We start from the raw sequence: 18,497 nt of genomic DNA, 5'->3' as shown, positions 1-18,497 counted from the left end.
TTTAAATATATATATACTTCTCCCGGGAGTCCCCAGTCTGAGTAAGAGGAGAGTAGAATTGGGAGGTTATTTCTAGTTAATCCTCACACTGAAGGGTGATGCTGACCCCAGCCTTGGGTGGTGTGGTAGCAGAGCCCCTATTTGATTCTTCATCTTGAGCAGGTCCAGGCTTCTACCTCTTAAATGTCCCTGTGACTGAAAATCAAAGCTCAAGTTCACCTGTCTAGCAAAGGCTAACAAGAAGATATAACCAGTGCTCCACTGATCGCTCCAGCTCCCTGCTTTCGCTTAGTTTGGGCCCTTGGGATTCCTTCCAACTTGACAGTTCACAAGTGCATTTTTATTTTATTTTCTGTTTGTTTTAAATTTATCTTTATTGTTGAAAGTATTACAGATGTCCCGCTTGTTCCCTGTGGGCCCCCTCAGGGGAAATATGTCCTAAAATACATTTCACCCGGCAATTTTTCTTGTTTTCAGCAACTAAAACTGGCATAAACAAGGACCAAGCGACTGACAATAACTGCTGAGCATGAACCAGAGTGAGATGCTTAGAAAGAAGTGAGACCATCTTCAGAAGTGTTCAGGCTGCACAATTTTCTAGAAAGGTTTATATGGAAGGAGATTCCATCCTCAGGGAGAAGTCAGACTGATCAAGGGGCTAATAGGTTGCATCATTCTTGCTGTATCGAGAGGTTTGGTAGTGGGTGGACAAAAGGTAGTCTTGAGAATGGTTCCAGTTGGCATGAACGTTCACTGGGAAACAATCATGACTGATTATCAACATATTCTGGCATGTGTAAGCAGGTGGTGGCACAGCTCAGGTACGTGCAACCCATGAACTACATTATTATTGTCATAATCTAATCATGTGAGTTGATCATTTTTATCTGGAATAGAGTAGGAAATTCTCTCTTGCTCACTTTCTTACACACACACACACACACACACACACACACACCGAAGTGTAAGTAGAGGGGAAATCGGGGTTAGTATTATCTAAAATCACAAAAGAAAAAAAATCTGTTGTGATCAGCAGTCTTCTCAGGGGATTTGACTACAAATCACAGGCAGTTGACCTGACAGCACAGAATCTACAATAGTTGATTCCACATATGAAATTTATTTATCTGAAAATAATGCTAAAAACAAAACTTTCAACTCTACAGGCTTATGCAAAGATGATGCTTATAGTGAAAAACCCAATCTGTACTAACTTCTACAAATATTGGAATAGAAATCCACTGTGAGAGTGGGCTATTGAGAAAGAAATGTGAATGAAATTAACTTGATCGACAAAATGGAATTTTGGTAACAGAAAGGAAGAAGATGGGAGGTTCTACATGCACCTACTTTATTCAATAAAAACAGACTGATAACGATAAAACTCTTTCAGTCTGTAAATATTAAATACACAGTTGCTTTAAATAGCTTTCAGACTATCACTGCCATGAGATGAATTTTAAATAAATACTATATGCAGACAATAACAGAAATAGACTTTTCTAGAGGGAATATAGTTATGGGGTAAGGAAAAAACACATTCTTCCATAAAAATATGCTTTTGGCTTCTTTTATAGCCATAAACTCAATAAAAATGGAAAGTGATGCAATCACACATACAATACATGACAATGGAGAAAGGGGAAGGCTGTCTGAGTGATGGCAAGAAAAACCCATCGGAATTCCATCCGCGCTTTGTATGGAGTCCATGTGGACTTCAGGCACACTTCATCTCGTCTGAAACTTCTTCCACCGCTTATGTCTGTGACACAACCACCACCCTGAGAAAAGGACTCCGCCCGGGAAAACAGCTTCTTTGTCACCGCAGATATGGCCCTCGTGTGGAGCAAGTGGTATGCATGTTATCCTGCAGTTCGGGTTATGAGGATGGTAATCCTCCCGAGATTAATCAGAAAATAGGTTACAAATTCCAAATAAAGGAGGGGGTGGAACACCACAGACTGGCGTCTTAGGCGAACTCTGAAAGCAGAGGGAGTAGCGAATACAGAAGCACTGGGATCAGTGGATGAGAAATGTGATTGATGAGGAACAAAGTCTTGTACAGAAAGAGGGCTGCCATCACTCTTTCCCTACCAGAAAAATGCTTATTTATGTTACTTTCCATTGTTAACGGCTTACCAGTGCTCCTGAAAGTAATTCATGCTTCTCACACCCTTAGTTCTGTCCTCACAGTCTGATCCCTCTAAGCTCTCTGGGGAGGCCTGTTGGGACAAGGGGGAGTCCAGGGGTGGAGGGTGGGCGGGGGAAGAAGGTGTAGAAATTGAAGTTTCCAACAGGGAGAGCGGTGCAGCCAGCAGCTATCCCAGAGCCTCGGTTCTCAGGGATAATGTGCAAATGCCAAAGGGCTTGCAAGGTGCCAGAGTCTCCACCCAGGACTATGGCCAGTTTCCCTCTGCCTTCGCACAGCTGAGTTTCTGGGATTTGCTTTTACATTTTTGCAGTTCTCCTTCCAGCTTCCCAGAAATGTTACGTCATAGTTTTTCTATGACATCACATTAACAAAAGCAATTTAGGTCTTCACTGCTGCTTAATTTAATCACTGAGCTTTCAAGGGTCCTTACCAGATCCAGGCTCTGCTCAGCATCAAGGAAGGACATCAAGCCAAGACCGATTTGGCTCAATGGATAGAGCGTCGGCTTGGGGACTGAAGGGACCCGGGTTCAATTCCGGTCAAGGGCATGTACCTTGGTTGCGGGCATATCCCCAGTAGGGGGTGTGCAAGAGGCAGCTGATCGATGACTCTCTCTCTCATCGATGTTTCTATTAATAGCTTTCTATCTCTCTCCCTTCCTCTCTGTACAAAATCAATAAAATATATTTTTTAAAAAAAAGAAAAGAAAGAAAGGCATCAAGCACGCCCTTTCACGTGGCTATTAGAATACTTTCTTTCCCTCCAGCCTACATGCTTGACTCACTTTAATAATTAAACAGAAAGTCCTTTTCATAGCACAATGTTGGAACATTGTTTTTATGTCAAATTTCACTGAAAAAAACTATCTTCAATATATTTCTATATCAAAAATACATTTGTATATAACAATTATTATTATCTGCCTTTATTATCTATTTGGAACAGATCATTATAGATTGAAATGGGGACTGATTTAAGATTCTGCTCTGTTAATGAAAAATGCTGAGTCAGTTTTATCAACAGTGAACAATTTCCAGAGAAAGAGTATTTCAAAAATATCAGCAAAGGAGAACATGGATGTGTGAACAATATCAGGGGTTATTTTTTTCATAATCAGGTTGAGTTTATCTTGTCATCTTTTTTTTAAAACTAGAAAACTCCCGCTCTGGGTGTTGTTGCTCAATGTTTAGAGCCTCGACCCACTCACTGAAGAGTTGTGGGTCAGATGCTGGGCAAGGGCACGTGCATGGGTTGCAGGTTTGATCCCCAGCCCTGGTTGGGGCATATGCAGAAGGCAACCAATAGATGTGTCTCTCTCACATAGATGTCTCTCTCACATCTCTCTCTCTCTCTCTCTCTCTCTCTCTCTCTCTCTCTCTCTCTCTCTCCCTCCCTCCCTCCCTCCCTCCCTCCCTCCTTCCCTCCCTCCCTCTCTCCCTCCCTCTCTCCTCTATTTCTCTATCTGCCCTCTCTCCCTCCCTTCCACTCTCTCTTAAATAAAAAACAAAAATCAATGGGAAAAAATATCCTCTGGTAAGGATTAACAACAAAAAAAACAAAAAACAAAAAAGTAAATTTACAAGTAAGCATGATAAAACATGCTTTGACATCTGGTAAAGAAATATTCAGGTCAGTCAGCACCTCTCACCTGGTCTTGCACACAGAGGTTATTCTGAGGTGCCTGTCCAAAAGCCCCTGATGAGGGAGAAGCTTTCTGGCCACCTTCAAAGCTTTCCACCTATTCATTACAATCCGCAATAGGAAGGAACAACATTTAACTGCAATTTTAAGCTTGGTTTCCAGAGTGTGAGTCCCTTCCTTATGCCACATTTCATAAAGATGTCTGAAATGTTCTACCATGACTCTTTGAATCTTTTTAAACCATTAAAACAAAAGTTTGTAAAGTCAACACTCCTAGCCTCAAATCTAGCATTTCTGTAAGTTGGAATCCAAAGTCCTTTGGTGATTTCCATCTCTATCACTGCCTCAGTAAACCCAGTGACCTTAACAATAACTTTTCTATTTCCCAAGTGAGTTTCAGAGTCTCGAGGATTTATAATTTAAAATTTCTCTCCTGTTTTGGAAAACCTGTCATTTCACATAGATTTGAGCTCTTCCAACTTCCCTAACTGTGTGAAGTTGGGAGTGGGATGATATTTTCACTTATCCTTCTAGATTTTCTCTAATATTGATTTAAGTCTGCACTCTTCACCAAATTTGTCATTGCTGTTTTGACAATCTGAATATTTAGACACACACACACAAAAAAAATTACTAACACCTCTAAACCTAAACAACCTGCCTGCATTACTCTGGCCAGAAGTGAATTCCCTTCCCATCAAATCTTCAGAGTAGTATTGTTTTGTTTGTTTGTTTGTTTTGTATTTTTATTTATTTCCGAGAGGAAGGGAGAAGGAGAGAAACATCAATGATGAGAGAAAATCATTGATTGGCTGCCTCTTGCACACCCCCTACTGGGGATTGAGCCTGCAACCTGAGCATGTGCCCTTGATCAGAACAGAACTTGGAACCCTTTACTCGCAGGCTGATGCTCTATCCACTGAGCCAAACCAGTTAGGGCATTCCGGGCAGTGTTTTGAGTATATTTCTTTACTAAGTGGTCAATAAAAATGGACAGAAAATACTTTGAATATGCACTATTTTTAGTGGGCCTCAGTGGCTAGCTCAGTGCCATGCGCTAAAAACGTTTAACAAGTCTATGGGGACTGCAATACTCAGACTCCACCAATGACAGCTTTATCCATCATACAACTCTGCAAAATTAAAGAGTTCAAGAGACCCCCAATGGTGGCGCTAAACTGTTCTGTCAATGTGTGTAACCAACTATTGCAGAAATTAACTCCTCACATATCTGTGATGATTTGACAAACAATATTAGTCATGTAAACTTTGTTAAAAAAAAAATAGGCAACAATGAACCATAAAATACGCTAATGATCTGATTTTAGAGGCTATCAGACCATGCCTATCCAATTTCATAAAATCCATGTTAATGGTTTAGCCACTGGAATCAGTGCACACAACCTAAAGGATCCCAAAAGCATAAGACACAAGCACCCGGGACTAAATGTTCAGCAATAGCTGTGTCTTAACCAAACTGTTAGGCCATTACTAGGCTTAAGTAAGAAAAACAAGTAATTGAAGTAATGGTACGAAGTTTGAGCAATAAACTATTATGGTTCAAACCAATAAAAAACATCCTTTCAATTGAGAAAATATAAAAAGATAACTCCTAGGGGTATTTTTTTAATCTAATTTTTATCCATCTGTAAGGGATATAACATTATAAGAACTCATTTTAATTTTATTTCTTAGAATCCCTTGTCTCCAATAATCAAATTAAATACAACATTTATTATTATGATGTTTGGTTATACTTCAATAATAATGGGTATAATTATAAACTGTGAAAATTAATAAACAAAACCTCATTTAAAATGGAGTCAAGCCAAAACCGGTTTGGCTCAGTGGATAGAGCGTTGGCCTGTGGACTGAAAGGTCCCAGGTTCGATTCCGGTCAAGGACATGTACCTTGGTTGCGGGTGCATCCCCAGGGTGGGGTGTGCAAGAGGCAGCTGATCGATGATTCTCTCTCATTGATGTTTCTAACTCTCTATCCCTCTCCCTTCCTCTCTATAAAAAAAAACAACAACAATAAAATATATTTTTAAAAATAAATAAATTAAAAAAAAAATGAAAGGAGTCAGGAGACTAGAAAACTGTCATGCACATGTAGACCAACTGACCCGGAGAAAAAGAGACAAGCCTTGCATCTCCAGCAGGAGGAAGGAGAGACTCCTCCTGGCTCTGGAGCAGCTCAGCCAATGGGAGGCTGTCTAGCTCAGCACTGAAAAGTCACTGTGCTTTGAACTTGTAGTTTCCTCCAACTGCCCCTCCCAAGTCCACAAAACTCTCTTTTGCTTCCCTCTATGTATGTGTGGTTTACCATTAGACCCCACATCCAGAATTGCAATTCTTTGTTGTTCCTTAGTAAACTATTTTGCTGGACAAATACCAGGCAGTGAATTAAAACCCAACAGCTTTCTTTTTTTTTTTTTTTCTTTTTTTTTAAAGCTAAGAACTTAAACTACCTTATTTCATTTAAAACTTTAGGACAACCTCTACAGTGGGTGGTGTTGCCCCCATTTTATAGAAGAGAAAAGTGTGGTTGGGTGACTCTAGCCACTCCACAAAGCCATGCTGCCACCAGAAAGGACAGGCTAGAGACACCCCAGGCTGCCTTGGCCCTCAGCCTGCGCTCTTCCCACCCACTCCATTACTCCCTGCAATCATTCTTCTGGCCTGACCATTGGGAACCAACCCTTCAAAGTAAGTTTCTCAGACAACTGTGGGCCAGTAACAGTGAGGACTTACTTGCTGAAGACCATAGAAATGCTTTAGTTACCTGGACAGGAGTCCATAGTTTTAGTGAAGTTCACAAATGTCATGGTGGTTTTTGTTAATAGTAGAGGCTTGCACTGTCTCCCACCATGCAATGACAGGGAAGGGAGGGAAGGTTTTAGCTGAAACAATCATTTCCCCCAAACTTCACGTGTTCCCTCAGATCTGTGCCTCTGGTCTTCATTCCCTGAGAAATCTGGTCATCATCTGCAGGCCACCCTGCAGCTGTGCTCGCTGCACCTGAGCTTAATGAATGCTCTGAGAGGGAAGGACAGCAAAAATGAAGCCACCAGGCAGGGCTGAGCAGGAAAACCCATTCTGCATTTTGTGGTGGTCCCTGAAAGGAAGGGGTTAGATTCAAACCCACTGGACATTAACTTTCTCATATCTCCACTCCTCGATCCACATTTTTATTCATAATCTCACTGTCAAGTTACAGGTGGAAAGTTGGCAGAATTAAGCACATTTATTTCACAACTTATTAAAAAATCAATTATCATTTAAATACTTTTTCTCCCTATTCCCACTGCTTTCTCACAGAAAAATGCATTATTCTTAAATCTGCTACATTTAAGAATAAGACAATAAAAGACAATAAAAAAGAGTAAAATCTAGATCAAGAATAGGAGTATTTAAGAGCAAGTGGTTGAAAAAAATGTAATTGGTGCAGTTATTATTTTCAAAAGCAAAATGGTTTAAAGACAGCAATAGATAAAAGCACCTCAAAGTCTTATTAGATCTATTTGGACTATTCATATGGTTAATAATTGTGTATATATATATATATATATATATGTGTGTGTGTGTGTGTGTGTGTGTGTGTGTGTGTGTAAAAATAATAGATATTCAGATGCATGGTCCCCTTGTAGCCCAGTTCAATTTTGAAAAATATAAGACAAATTTTTTAAAACTAGCAATATGAAATAAACTAGTGAAACATGTTACTATTATAATACGTAAATATTCCATAGCAACAGATAACAAAAATAATAATGATCACTGTCAACAACAATGCCTGACATTTGTAGGGATCAGACTAGGGACTATGTAATTTAAATGCATAATCTCTTAGAATCATTAAAAAGAAATGATAGAGGCATTTTTCTTTTTCTTATCCCTGTTTCAAGGATGAGGAAACTGAGGCTTGGAGAAGTTGAATAATTTGTACAAATAGTAGCATTGGGACTCAAAGTCAACTTTTGTCTTAAACACTATACTAAAACTTAAAGATCTTCATTCAAATCAGTTAAGTTGACTTCTAAGAGCACCTTTTGAGAATCATCTTCTAGGGATGGACTCAAAATGTGGTAATGAAAGAAACATTTTAAAATACTTTTGAAAATTTGGAAGTGAGAGGACTATTAAAAAAGTAATTTTAATTCCTAAGACGAAGCAACAGCAAAGAAACTCATTAGAAAATCCTGAACCCCTGTGTGGGTAGAATTCTACCAAAGGCTCTCCCTGATTTCCTTTGGGATCTATGCATCTGAACTAAAATTTTTGCATTCTTCTTTCTTGTCCATATATTCCATGATATCATATAAAGCAGATTATGTATTTGGGAAAAGAATGTAAGTAAACCGTAACTTTCCAGTCACACTAAGAATATAAAAGTTTGTAACTCTGGACCATACCTTAGTTTTCATGAACTTGGAGTGACTTTTGTAAACCTCTATTTGTTTGATCTCTTCTTCACGGTCCTCAGTGTTCAGCACACCACTGGCTTTTAACATCTGGATCTCATCCTCAAGATCCCTTATGTTTCGCTCCAATGAAGCAATTTTTGTGTCCTGTTTGTGAAATTTAAAATAAAGAGAGAGAGAGAGAGAAAATAATTGTTTTAATGTTATCAAAACAGAATTTCAGATAGGAATTTTGGTAATAATAGATTAACTATGATGTAGACATAGCTGTGAATTCAGAACATTTTTTTTCACTTCTAAGGAACGTTTATGAGGTTATTTTTTAAGCTCCTAACAAAGATCATGTCGCAATAGAATACAGAGCTACCTAGATACGTTTGCCTAATATCTGGGAATCAAATTACCAAAGCAATAGTGATAAAAGTGAAGATATCATTTAAAGCGTTCACATCTTTAAGTTAAGATATATTCTTAAGTATATATTCTTAAGTCTACTTGTAAACATAAAAACTGTGTGCTCATGTGTATATTCTGTGGCTGGTTTTATAAGGCATGCTTGGAATTTGACTGTGAGAGAAAAGGAAATTAAAATCTACTAATGAGAAAAAGGATTCTCATCTAAAATGCAGACATACGTGAAATTAAATAACTGAAATGTGCCTTAGTATGACTGATACCTAAATATTAAAAGTTATATAGTAACTGGAAATAATATATCACAACGTCATGATTTACTTGGCAAGCTGTCAGCTCCTAGCCTTGCAGAAACATTACTACCTTGAAGGGTATTTCTAACCAACTGATTTACAGTAAAAAACAAAACAAAAACAAACAAGCTGAGAACGTGAGATTGAGGAAAAAAAATAACCATAGAGAATCTTTTAAAGGAAATGACAAACTCTGTATACACTCTAGATAGAGCATCATAAGAAATGAAGCCTTAGAAAGTAGAGAAGAGAAAGCTCTTATGGGGGGCGGGGGGTGGGGGGAGAAGACATCCTGCAAACTTGATTATTAAACTCAAGTCAATCTTGTAAATGAAACGTTGAAAATTTTCACTTAAGTTTTTCCACAATCACCATCTACCTGCCATTTAATTGTACAGATTCCAGGAGCTTATATACATTTACGACTGAATATTAATTTAAAACAAATCACCAATTCATTTCTTAACAATTCTTTTGGAATATAAATGTTAAAAATTCCAAAATAAAGACGATGAATAAGCTATTCGATTCATAACTAATTCATTAAAAGGACTTAATAACAAATGTGTCTATCCTGACTTTGTGACCATTTTTTATTTTATTTCCCTATATTATATGCCCGAAACATGTCTCCTGTGGCAATATAATAAATATTGTTGTTGTTAACATTGTCATCATAGTTAACAAGGATCAGCAAGAATAACTTATTGAGATCCACTGTCTATGTGCCAAGATCCAGGTGCTCAAAATGCTGGAGAAACTTCTATTAATAATAAAATAAAATAAAAGAAGAAAAGGAAGGAAGGAAGGAAGGAAGGAAGGAAGGAAGGAAGGAAGGAAGGAAGGAAGGAAGGAAGGAAGGAAGGAAGGAAAACCAAGAAGATAAAGAGATTCTTAAATTTGCAAGACTATTAAGAAATGGTACATTCTGCAGTATTCCATTTCCTTTAATCCGTATTTAGTGCATTATTTCAAGTCACAAAAATAATACCCTTTAAACTCATTGAAAATGGAGAAAATCCCCTTTGACATCATTATTCTTTTTACATATAGCCTGCCAGGCTGTTTTATTTTAGATGCAATTTCTGGAAGTCTAGTATACTTCCAGTTTGAGAGAGGGGAGTATTATGGACTGGACATTTGTGTGCCTAGAAAATTCATATGTTAAGGTCCTAACTAATAATATGATGGTATTTGGAAATGAAGCCTTTGGAAGGTAGTCAAGGTTAGATGGGGTCATTAGAATGGGGCCCTTATGGTGCGATTAATGCCCTCAGAAGAAGACACACAAGAAAAGTTGTTGTTTCTTTAAAGAAAGTGTTCTCTCATGGCAGGTGAGGATTAACAGAAAAAAAATAAAATAAAATAAACAGCAAAGGTTAAAGACAAAGAGAGAATCATAAAAGCAGCAATAGAAGAGCAGTTGGTTGCCTACAAGGGATCTCCCACAAGACTGTCAGCTGATTTCTCAACAGAAACTTTGTAGGCCAGAAGGAATTGGCACAAAATATTCAAATGATGAAAAACAAGGACCTATAACCAAGACTACTCTATCCAGCAAAGCTATCATTTAGAATCAAAGGACAGATAAAGAGCTTCCCCGACAAGAAAAGGCTAAATGAATTCATCACTATCAAACCAGCATTACAAGAAATATTAAAGGATCTTCTTTAAGAAGAATAAGAAAAATATAAATTAAAGATATGAATAATAAACTGGCCATATATATATCTATATATCTATATATCTATATATCTATATCTATATCTATATCTATATCTATATCTATATCTATATATATATCAATAATTACTTTAGCCCTGCCCAGTGTAACTCAGTTGGTGGGAGCATCTTCCATATACCAAATGGTTGTTAGTTCAATCCCTGGTCAGGGTGTGCATAGGAAGCAACTGATAGATCTTTCTCTCTCACATCAATGTTTCTCTCTCACTCCCTTTCCTTCTATCTCTTCCTTTCTCTCTTTCTAAAATCAATGGCCATGGCTCTAGCCAGTTTGGCTCAATGGATACAGTGTATTCCCCATCGACTGAATGGTTCTGGGTTAGATTCCAGTCAAGGGCATATACATGGGTTGCAGGCTCAATTCTCAGCCCTGGTCAGGACATATATTGGAGACAACCAATTGATATATCTCTCTCACATTAATGTTTCTCTCTATGTGTTTCTCTCTACCTTTTCCTTCCACTCTCACTAAAAGTCAATGAAAAAATATCCTTGGGCAAAGAGTAACAAAAAAAATAAATAAAATCAATGGGTATGTTTATCAGATGAGGATTTAAAAAAATATACAATTACTTTAAATGCAAGTAAATTAAATACTCTAATCAAAAGACATAGGGTACCTAAATGGATAAGAAAATAAGACCCTTCATATGCTCTGCACAAGAGACTTCAGATCAAAAGACACACACACATTGAAAGCAAATGAATGGAAAAAGTTATTTTAGGGGGGGGGGGCAGCAAAACATCTGAGATAGCAATACTTATACCAGACAAAACAGACTTTAAAATAAAGGCTATAATAAGACATAAAGAAGGGCCAAGCAATTCCACTTCTGGGTATTTAACTGAAGAAACCCACATTACTAAATTGACAGTACATATGCATCCATATGTTCATTGCTGCATTATTTACAATAGCCAAGATATGTCAGCAACTTAAGTGTCCATCAATAGACGGATGGGTAAAGAAGATATGGTGCATATATACAATGGAATACAACTCAGACATAAAAAAAGAATGAAATCCTGCCATCTGCCACAGTATAGATGGACCAGGGGATATTGTGCTGAGTGAAATAAGTCAAACAGAGAAAGACAAATGCCATATAATTTTACTTTTCTGTGGAGTTTAAAAACCAAAATAAAAATAATTAAAAAAAGCAGAATAGAAACAGACTCATAGTTACAGAGAACATTTGAAAAGTTGCCAGATGTAAGGGCGTTCAGGGGATGGTAAAAAGAAAGAAAAAAAAAAGGTGAAAAGATTAAGAAGAACAAATTGATAGTTACAAAATAGTCATGGAGATGTAAAATACAGCATAGAAAATATAATCAATAATATTGTAATAACTATGTATGGTGTCAGGTGGAAGCTAGATTTATCAGAGTTATCACTTTGTAAGTTATATAAACGTCTAATCACTGGGTTGTATACCTGAAACTAATCTATAATTTAAAAAGGGGTGGGGGGTTAATATGCTAATTAGACCAGACGTCCTTCCAGATGAAGCCTAGGCCAGAGGGAAGCCAGTGCCAGCAGCCAGGGAAGGAATGCCTACTCTTGCACAAATTTCGTGCATCAGGCCTCTAGTACAATATAATTTATATATATAACAACTGCAATTGAAAAATTAAAAAATTTGTTTTTAAGCCACCAGTCTGTGGCCATTTTGTTATGCTAGTCCAAGCTGACAGAGGTAGGGAGCCAACATTGGTGACTCACTTGAGCTCTGAGACATGAGAACTCCACACATAAAAAGAGCAGCAATAAGAAAAAGGCTATTACAAGAAAATCTGTAAAAGTTCACAAGGGTGTTCTTAAAAAACAAGTCATTTTCAACCTCAATGTTTTTTCTGACTATAAAATTGAGACATGTCATTATAGAAAACTTAAAAAGCTACTGATAATTACAACTGTCCACAATCACATCCCCCAGATATACCCATTAACATCTATATACCCTTGAAAGCCTTATTTTATTTTCATTTTAAAACATAGAAATGATAAATATCAATATGACATAGATTTCTTCCCTTTATTGAGATGTAAGTTGACTACTGATGAGATGTACAAATATCTAAGTAGGATATGTATGAGTTACTGTAAGTTAAATGTGAAAGGAAGGGCCAGCATTTCTGCTTTTCCTATATAAAATCTCCTAGAAATTCAGACCCAAGTCTAATGTGACCGACCATATTCATATGTATATTTGTGTGTATGTATGCATGTACACATAAACCTGTATAAAGAGATTCTTAAATTTGCAAGACTATTAAGAAATAGTGTGTATGTTTGTGTGTATGTGTGCTATGATTCACTTTGTCATCTTCACATCTCATACCTTATTTTTTGAATAACGTTTGCTAGTATTTCAGGTTTCAGACAAGGGAAGAAGACTGCTTCAGCTTTCCAGTCAATACTTGATGCTTTAGTTAGCAATGACCACAACTGCCAATTTCAAAATGAGTTAGAAGAAGCTTCCACTGGATTTTAAAAAACCACACACTGCTAAAGAAAGATCAGACTGAGGTAAGATAGAAAATATCTTAACACAGAAAACCCTCTTGGCCTATAAACATTTGAGCTAAAATTTCATCAAATGGTGAATCACATGAACTTTTACTAATTTTCTTAAATTAACCAACAACTTTCCTTTTCCTTACAAACTTCTTTTTCCTTTTAAACTTAGGTGTCCCAAAACAGAAGGAAGAGGAGAGGGAGGAGGGGTGTATTTTTCAGAAGTCTGTTTAATAAGGGTCTATTTTTTTTTTCTGTTCTGACAAATATTGATATTCTTACATGATAAGTCAATTTCAAGGGCAGTAGAACTCACACCTGAAATCATGAGTATATAGAAAAGGAGGTAGGAAAATATTATCAAGATTAAAAAAAAAAAAAAAAAAAAAAAAAAAAAAAAAAGATCTCGAGAGCCGGCTCAACATACATAGATATATAAGATAGTGTATTGATGTTGCCCAAGAAGATAGTCAAAATTCTGAACCAGAGGAAGACAAAAAATAAAAGCAAGTGAAATGTCAGCATCTCAACTGACTCACTTTGAGGAATTCAGGGAGAAGAAATGTTTTCTTTTTTTAAAATCTCTAAAACTAGGTAAATGACTAGAAAGATATTTATATTTAAGTAGGGCTATGAAAGATTGAAACTACTTCACAAGTCCTGATGGCTCAATGTGGCACATAGATGGATCCTGCCTTTCAGAATAGATACCAAATGCACATCCTATGTAATAAAAAGCTAATATGCAAATTGTCTCCTCTACAGAGCGTTCAATGGGGAGTTTGACCAAGGGGTGGGACCAACAGGCCAACGGCCCTTGGCCCCTCCCCACAGCTGGACCCCACCCTTGCATGAATTAGTGCACCAGGCTTTCAGTATTCAATAACCCCTGCACTGATCTAGAATAGAGAGAGAAAAATAAATAAATAAAGACATACTAATAGGCTGTAACATCCTGTAAAGCAGCATTTTAAAAGATAGAGCAACATTTTACTCCCAAGTACCAAAGATTTCTTCATCTGAACATCTTCAAATATTATTTGTAACTGATATTTTTAGATTACATTTTATGTAGTGATTTTCAAATACTCATCTTAATTATGTTTCACAAATAAGCAAGCTCTTGAGGCAGAGAACTGTGGGCCTTCCTTAGAAATGAGGAAAGTGAAATACAACACAGAGCAGGCTCCATGGGATCCAAACACTCTGTGAAAAGGGGCTCCCAGGGGCCACTGCCTTGGAAATGCCTGTCGGGCATTCCCAATGCACATCAGCTCTGAAGGACTGATGACGCTGGAAGTTCTGCTGCCAATTATTTCTTTTTCCCAGTGTTACTCCTCTAGGAGTCAATTCTTGGGGGAAAAATGGGGACTTTAATGATCACATTAAGCTCATGGTTATATACCAAAGTAAAGAATCAAAACAATAATTTTAATTCCTCAAGGGAAAACGTGCCATGATGACCCCCAAATGAAAATAACTGGGGGGCCGAAACTGGTTTGGCTCAGTGGTAGAGCGTCGGTCTGCGGACTGAAAGGTCCCAGGTTTGATTTCCAGTAAAGGGCATGTACGTTGGTTGCAGGCACATCCCCGGTAGGGGGTGTACGAGAGGCAGCTGATCAATGTTTCTCTCTCATCAACATTTCTAGCTCTCTATCTCTCTCCCTTCCACCTCCTCTGTAAAATATCAATAAAATATATTTTTTTTAAATAAAGAAAGATAGAAAATAACTGGGGGGAGAAGGGGTTCAATATGCAAATCACCTTGTCAGCAGCTGTCATTCAAAAGTGGTTCACTGAGTGCCCACCCTGAGCCCCAGCAGTGAGCAAACAGACTCTGCTCCTGGAACGTAGCGCTTCCTGTCTCAGGTGGCATTCTTTATAGTCCTGCAATATGACAGCCATGCAGTTGTTTTGCTTTTACTCTGTTTTATGGTTAAGGACTGTAAAAGTGTGGGAAACAAAGTTTAAGGAGAAAAAACTGTGTTTGCTTCACTCCCCACGAGTTAGGAAAAAAATATCTGAACGGAATGTCTCTTTCAAATAATTTCTTCCCACATATTCATAAAATTTGATATATAAATTGCAGATGATAACTCCTACTCATACCCAAGACTATTTTACATCTATCACTCCAAAACTAAAAACTATATATTTGATGGGAAACTAATAAATAAGCTCCTGAAACTGAACCCCTAGTAATGAACTACCCAACGGGCCCAACTTGCTGATTCTTAAGCCAGTCGTGAATATTATCGATAGCAGCAGCCCACGAGTGCAGGGACTACAGCAATGAGGATGGAAGTTAGATGGGGAGGCTGAAGTGAGTTTCTCTCTGCTTTATCTTTCTGTCCAAATAATCTCTGGATTTTTCTAGGACATGTCTGCTACAGTCAATAGTAAACTTTAAACATGGGGAGTTCTTTTTCCTTCAACAAATACATATTGAGAATCTTTGGGTACCCATCACTTTGCCAGATGTGTGAGATCTCAACAGATTCATAGGCATCTTTCTCTCTCTAACACGGAAGACAGTCTAGCTCCCTGTTACTCTTGTCCACAGACCAGCGCCATTGACGTCAGCTGAGAGGTTTGTAGAAATGCAGACTATCAGGCCTCAACAAAGAACTACTGGATATAAATCTGCATTTCCAAGAGGCCTGAGGCTGAGCATGGCATTCTAAATGACTGCATGGGTCCAGCGTATCCAAGGGGTGAGGCTGACCAAAGCAGAAGGGACCAGGACAACTTCACTACCCACGTATATTTAGAAAAGTCTGAGCCTGATCTCAAGAACTATCCACCTTGGCCCGAGTGTACAGAAACCCTGGGGGTAAGGTCTCTGGAGCATCTCTGCCAGTCAGGATGCCTTCACTGCCCTTTTCCTGTGTGTCAAACATTGCATTCCCCTTATACAGCAAGAAGCCGATTTCAATTCCTCTCAAGGCACTGTGAACACTGAAATGGCGAGGAGGGGGAACATCCACAAAGCAACATCCTTTAGTCACAAAAAGTAATAATTATGTTCTTGCGGAGTGTCGCATTGCACTTTCCTTTCACATACAGTAAGAATTACTGGTTTCACTTTAATATCAGGCCAAGAAAGAAAACACTAGCAGTTTTTACAAAGCACAGAACTCACTGTGATCACATATCGGTCTACGGACGTTGATCAACAAACTTCGGGCCAATTTGGTTTAAAGAAGAAGACGTGATCTAATGTTCAGGAAACGTCCCTACATAATTATATTACACTTTATTTAGAATAAAATTCTAGACTGTTATTACCGGATACCACAGAGGTTCTTGAAGTCTTAAGCTTCAGAAATCATCTACTTGTAAGTCACAAACATAACTGAACAGCCCTTGGTCTTAGGCTATCTGAGTAATGTCCTTCCCTTGGAAGGATTTACTGTGTGGGATTAACCGCAGTTATGAGTATCTGAGGCCAAGCGAAGCACTGCAGGGGGAAAAAAAGAAAAGAAAAGAAAAAGTCTAACATGTCTTCGTGGGCCTTATCAAACTGCAAAGAGATGATGACCTAAGTTAGAAGATGACAGGGGACATGCTGTTCTTTGTTGTGGTGCTTTTATGTTTGATTGTTCCAATGGCATCTAATGATTTATAGGAAAATACTAGTCTACACACATGCGCAGTCTCAGGACAGACTACTACTTCAGATGGAAAGCCGTTAGGGTGCTGTGGGGTTTCTTTTCATGGTCTCGTTTTCCTACTGCTGACTCATTCTCGGGAAGCCCATGCCCCGGGAATGTCCTTCCTGTGGGGCTGTGTCTGTGCACATTACTAATGACCCACAGGCAGAAGATGTGTCTCCAGTGGTTCTTGCTGGACACTAGGTGACCTCTGAGGTTTTGGTCTCCGTGTGCAGATTTCTTATTGCCAATGGACTTAAGCCTAACAAAAAGAGCTTGAGGGGAAACAATCCAGCAGACCCTTTGAAGTCACAAATCTGGATGCACAAAGAGGACCACGCTCAAGGGCGTGTTAATAAGTGACAAGTGAAATATAATGCATGACACATGCCTCCTGTGGAGCCTCCTCCTACAGAGTAAGAAGCCACCGTTGTTATCATGAGCCCATTGGCCAGTTCTGTGGGGTACACATGTAGAAGACCACAGTGACTCGTTTTAGTCCACCCAGTGTAACATCACAAGCATGTCCCTAATCTTGCTAACCTTGTAAGGTTGCTATGAGAACTTAATAAGTGATATGTAAGCCTTCCAGAATCTTAGTGAACACACAGTAGGTACTCTATAAGGATTACCTTCCTTCCTATTTCCCATGGTAGCATATACCTATTGCTTCTTTGTCAGTCTGTTCAGCTGCTTTTCCTTTAGGGGACCACATTTCCCCGTTTCCCTGTGGTTTTCTTGGGGTTTTGATGTATGGCTCTGCCCTGTGGCAAGTTCCATGTACCTTCTGGACACAATGATTGATCCAGAAATGCATGCATGATGCCACCGGGCCAATAAGAGTCATTTTAAGGGACTGACATAAATCCTGGGGCCTCTCCTTTTCTGAGTTTATGCTTCTCCTTTGCTGAGATTATAGATGATAAGGAAATCATGGGCCTGTGGCTGGTTGTAAGCTTCTTTGATTCATGAATTAAGAATCTGCCTGAATTATTGGACCTCTATAACATCATTTGAATATCGAGATACAGTTACATCTTAATCAAACATTTCCCAGAATACCAAAACACAACAGCAGTGTTTGGGCCATTTTTAAACAAATATTATAACATGCAAGTGATAGTGTGAAAGATAACACCAAAATATGATTAGATATAATATTCTGTAAGGCTACAGCTGGAGATGTCAAAAATAGATTAAGACCACTATAGCTGAGTCAAGAAAACTAGAGAAAGTACAGAAGCTTATTGTGGGATTTGGAAGTGGATAAGAATCTATATTAATAAAAGGGTAATATGCTAATTAGACAGGATAGATGGGACATCCTTTCAGACAAAGCCAGGGCCTGGGGCCTGGTGCCTGTGGCCTGCCAGAGGGAGGGAAGCTGCAGTCCAGGTGCCTGCAGCCAGCCAGAGGAGTGTGGGGGCCAAGACAGAGGCAGTTAGGGGCAATCAGGCAGGCAGAGTGGTTAGGGGTGATCAGCAGGCAGGCAAGCAGGTAAGTGGTTAGGAGCCATCAGTCCTAGATTGTGAGAGGGATGTCTGACTGTCAGTGATTGAGCTTAAACCGGCAGTCATACATCCACCAAGAGGTTCCCCAATTGCGAGAGGGACCAGGCCAGGCTGAGGGACATCACCACCCCCACCACCACCCCCACTA

General features: G+C 38.6%; 1 protein-coding gene across 6 annotated transcripts in view; it reads right to left on the bottom strand.

The window, feature by feature from the left end:
• The window catches only part of ERC2 (ELKS/RAB6-interacting/CAST family member 2), an 876,217-nt gene that overhangs the window by 590,295 nt on the left and 267,425 nt on the right, over nt 1-18,497 (bottom strand). For all 6 annotated transcript variants that reach the window (XR_006741074.1, XR_006741075.1, XR_006741076.1 and 3 more), the window contains exon 5: nt 8,209-8,364. Coding sequence is in view for 1 of the 6 variants with exons in the window: in XM_045579041.1 (XP_045434997.1) it covers nt 8,209-8,364 (156 nt within the window). In the remaining 5 variants the exon portion in view is untranslated. The remainder of the gene's footprint in view (nt 1-8,208; nt 8,365-18,497) is intronic.

This window comes from Pipistrellus kuhlii, unplaced genomic scaffold (genome assembly GCF_014108245.1).
Source record: "Pipistrellus kuhlii isolate mPipKuh1 unplaced genomic scaffold, mPipKuh1.p scaffold_m20_p_11, whole genome shotgun sequence".
Classification (NCBI taxonomy): Eukaryota; Metazoa; Chordata; class Mammalia; order Chiroptera; family Vespertilionidae; genus Pipistrellus; species Pipistrellus kuhlii.
This window is presented reverse-complemented; position numbering and strand designations above follow the sequence as displayed.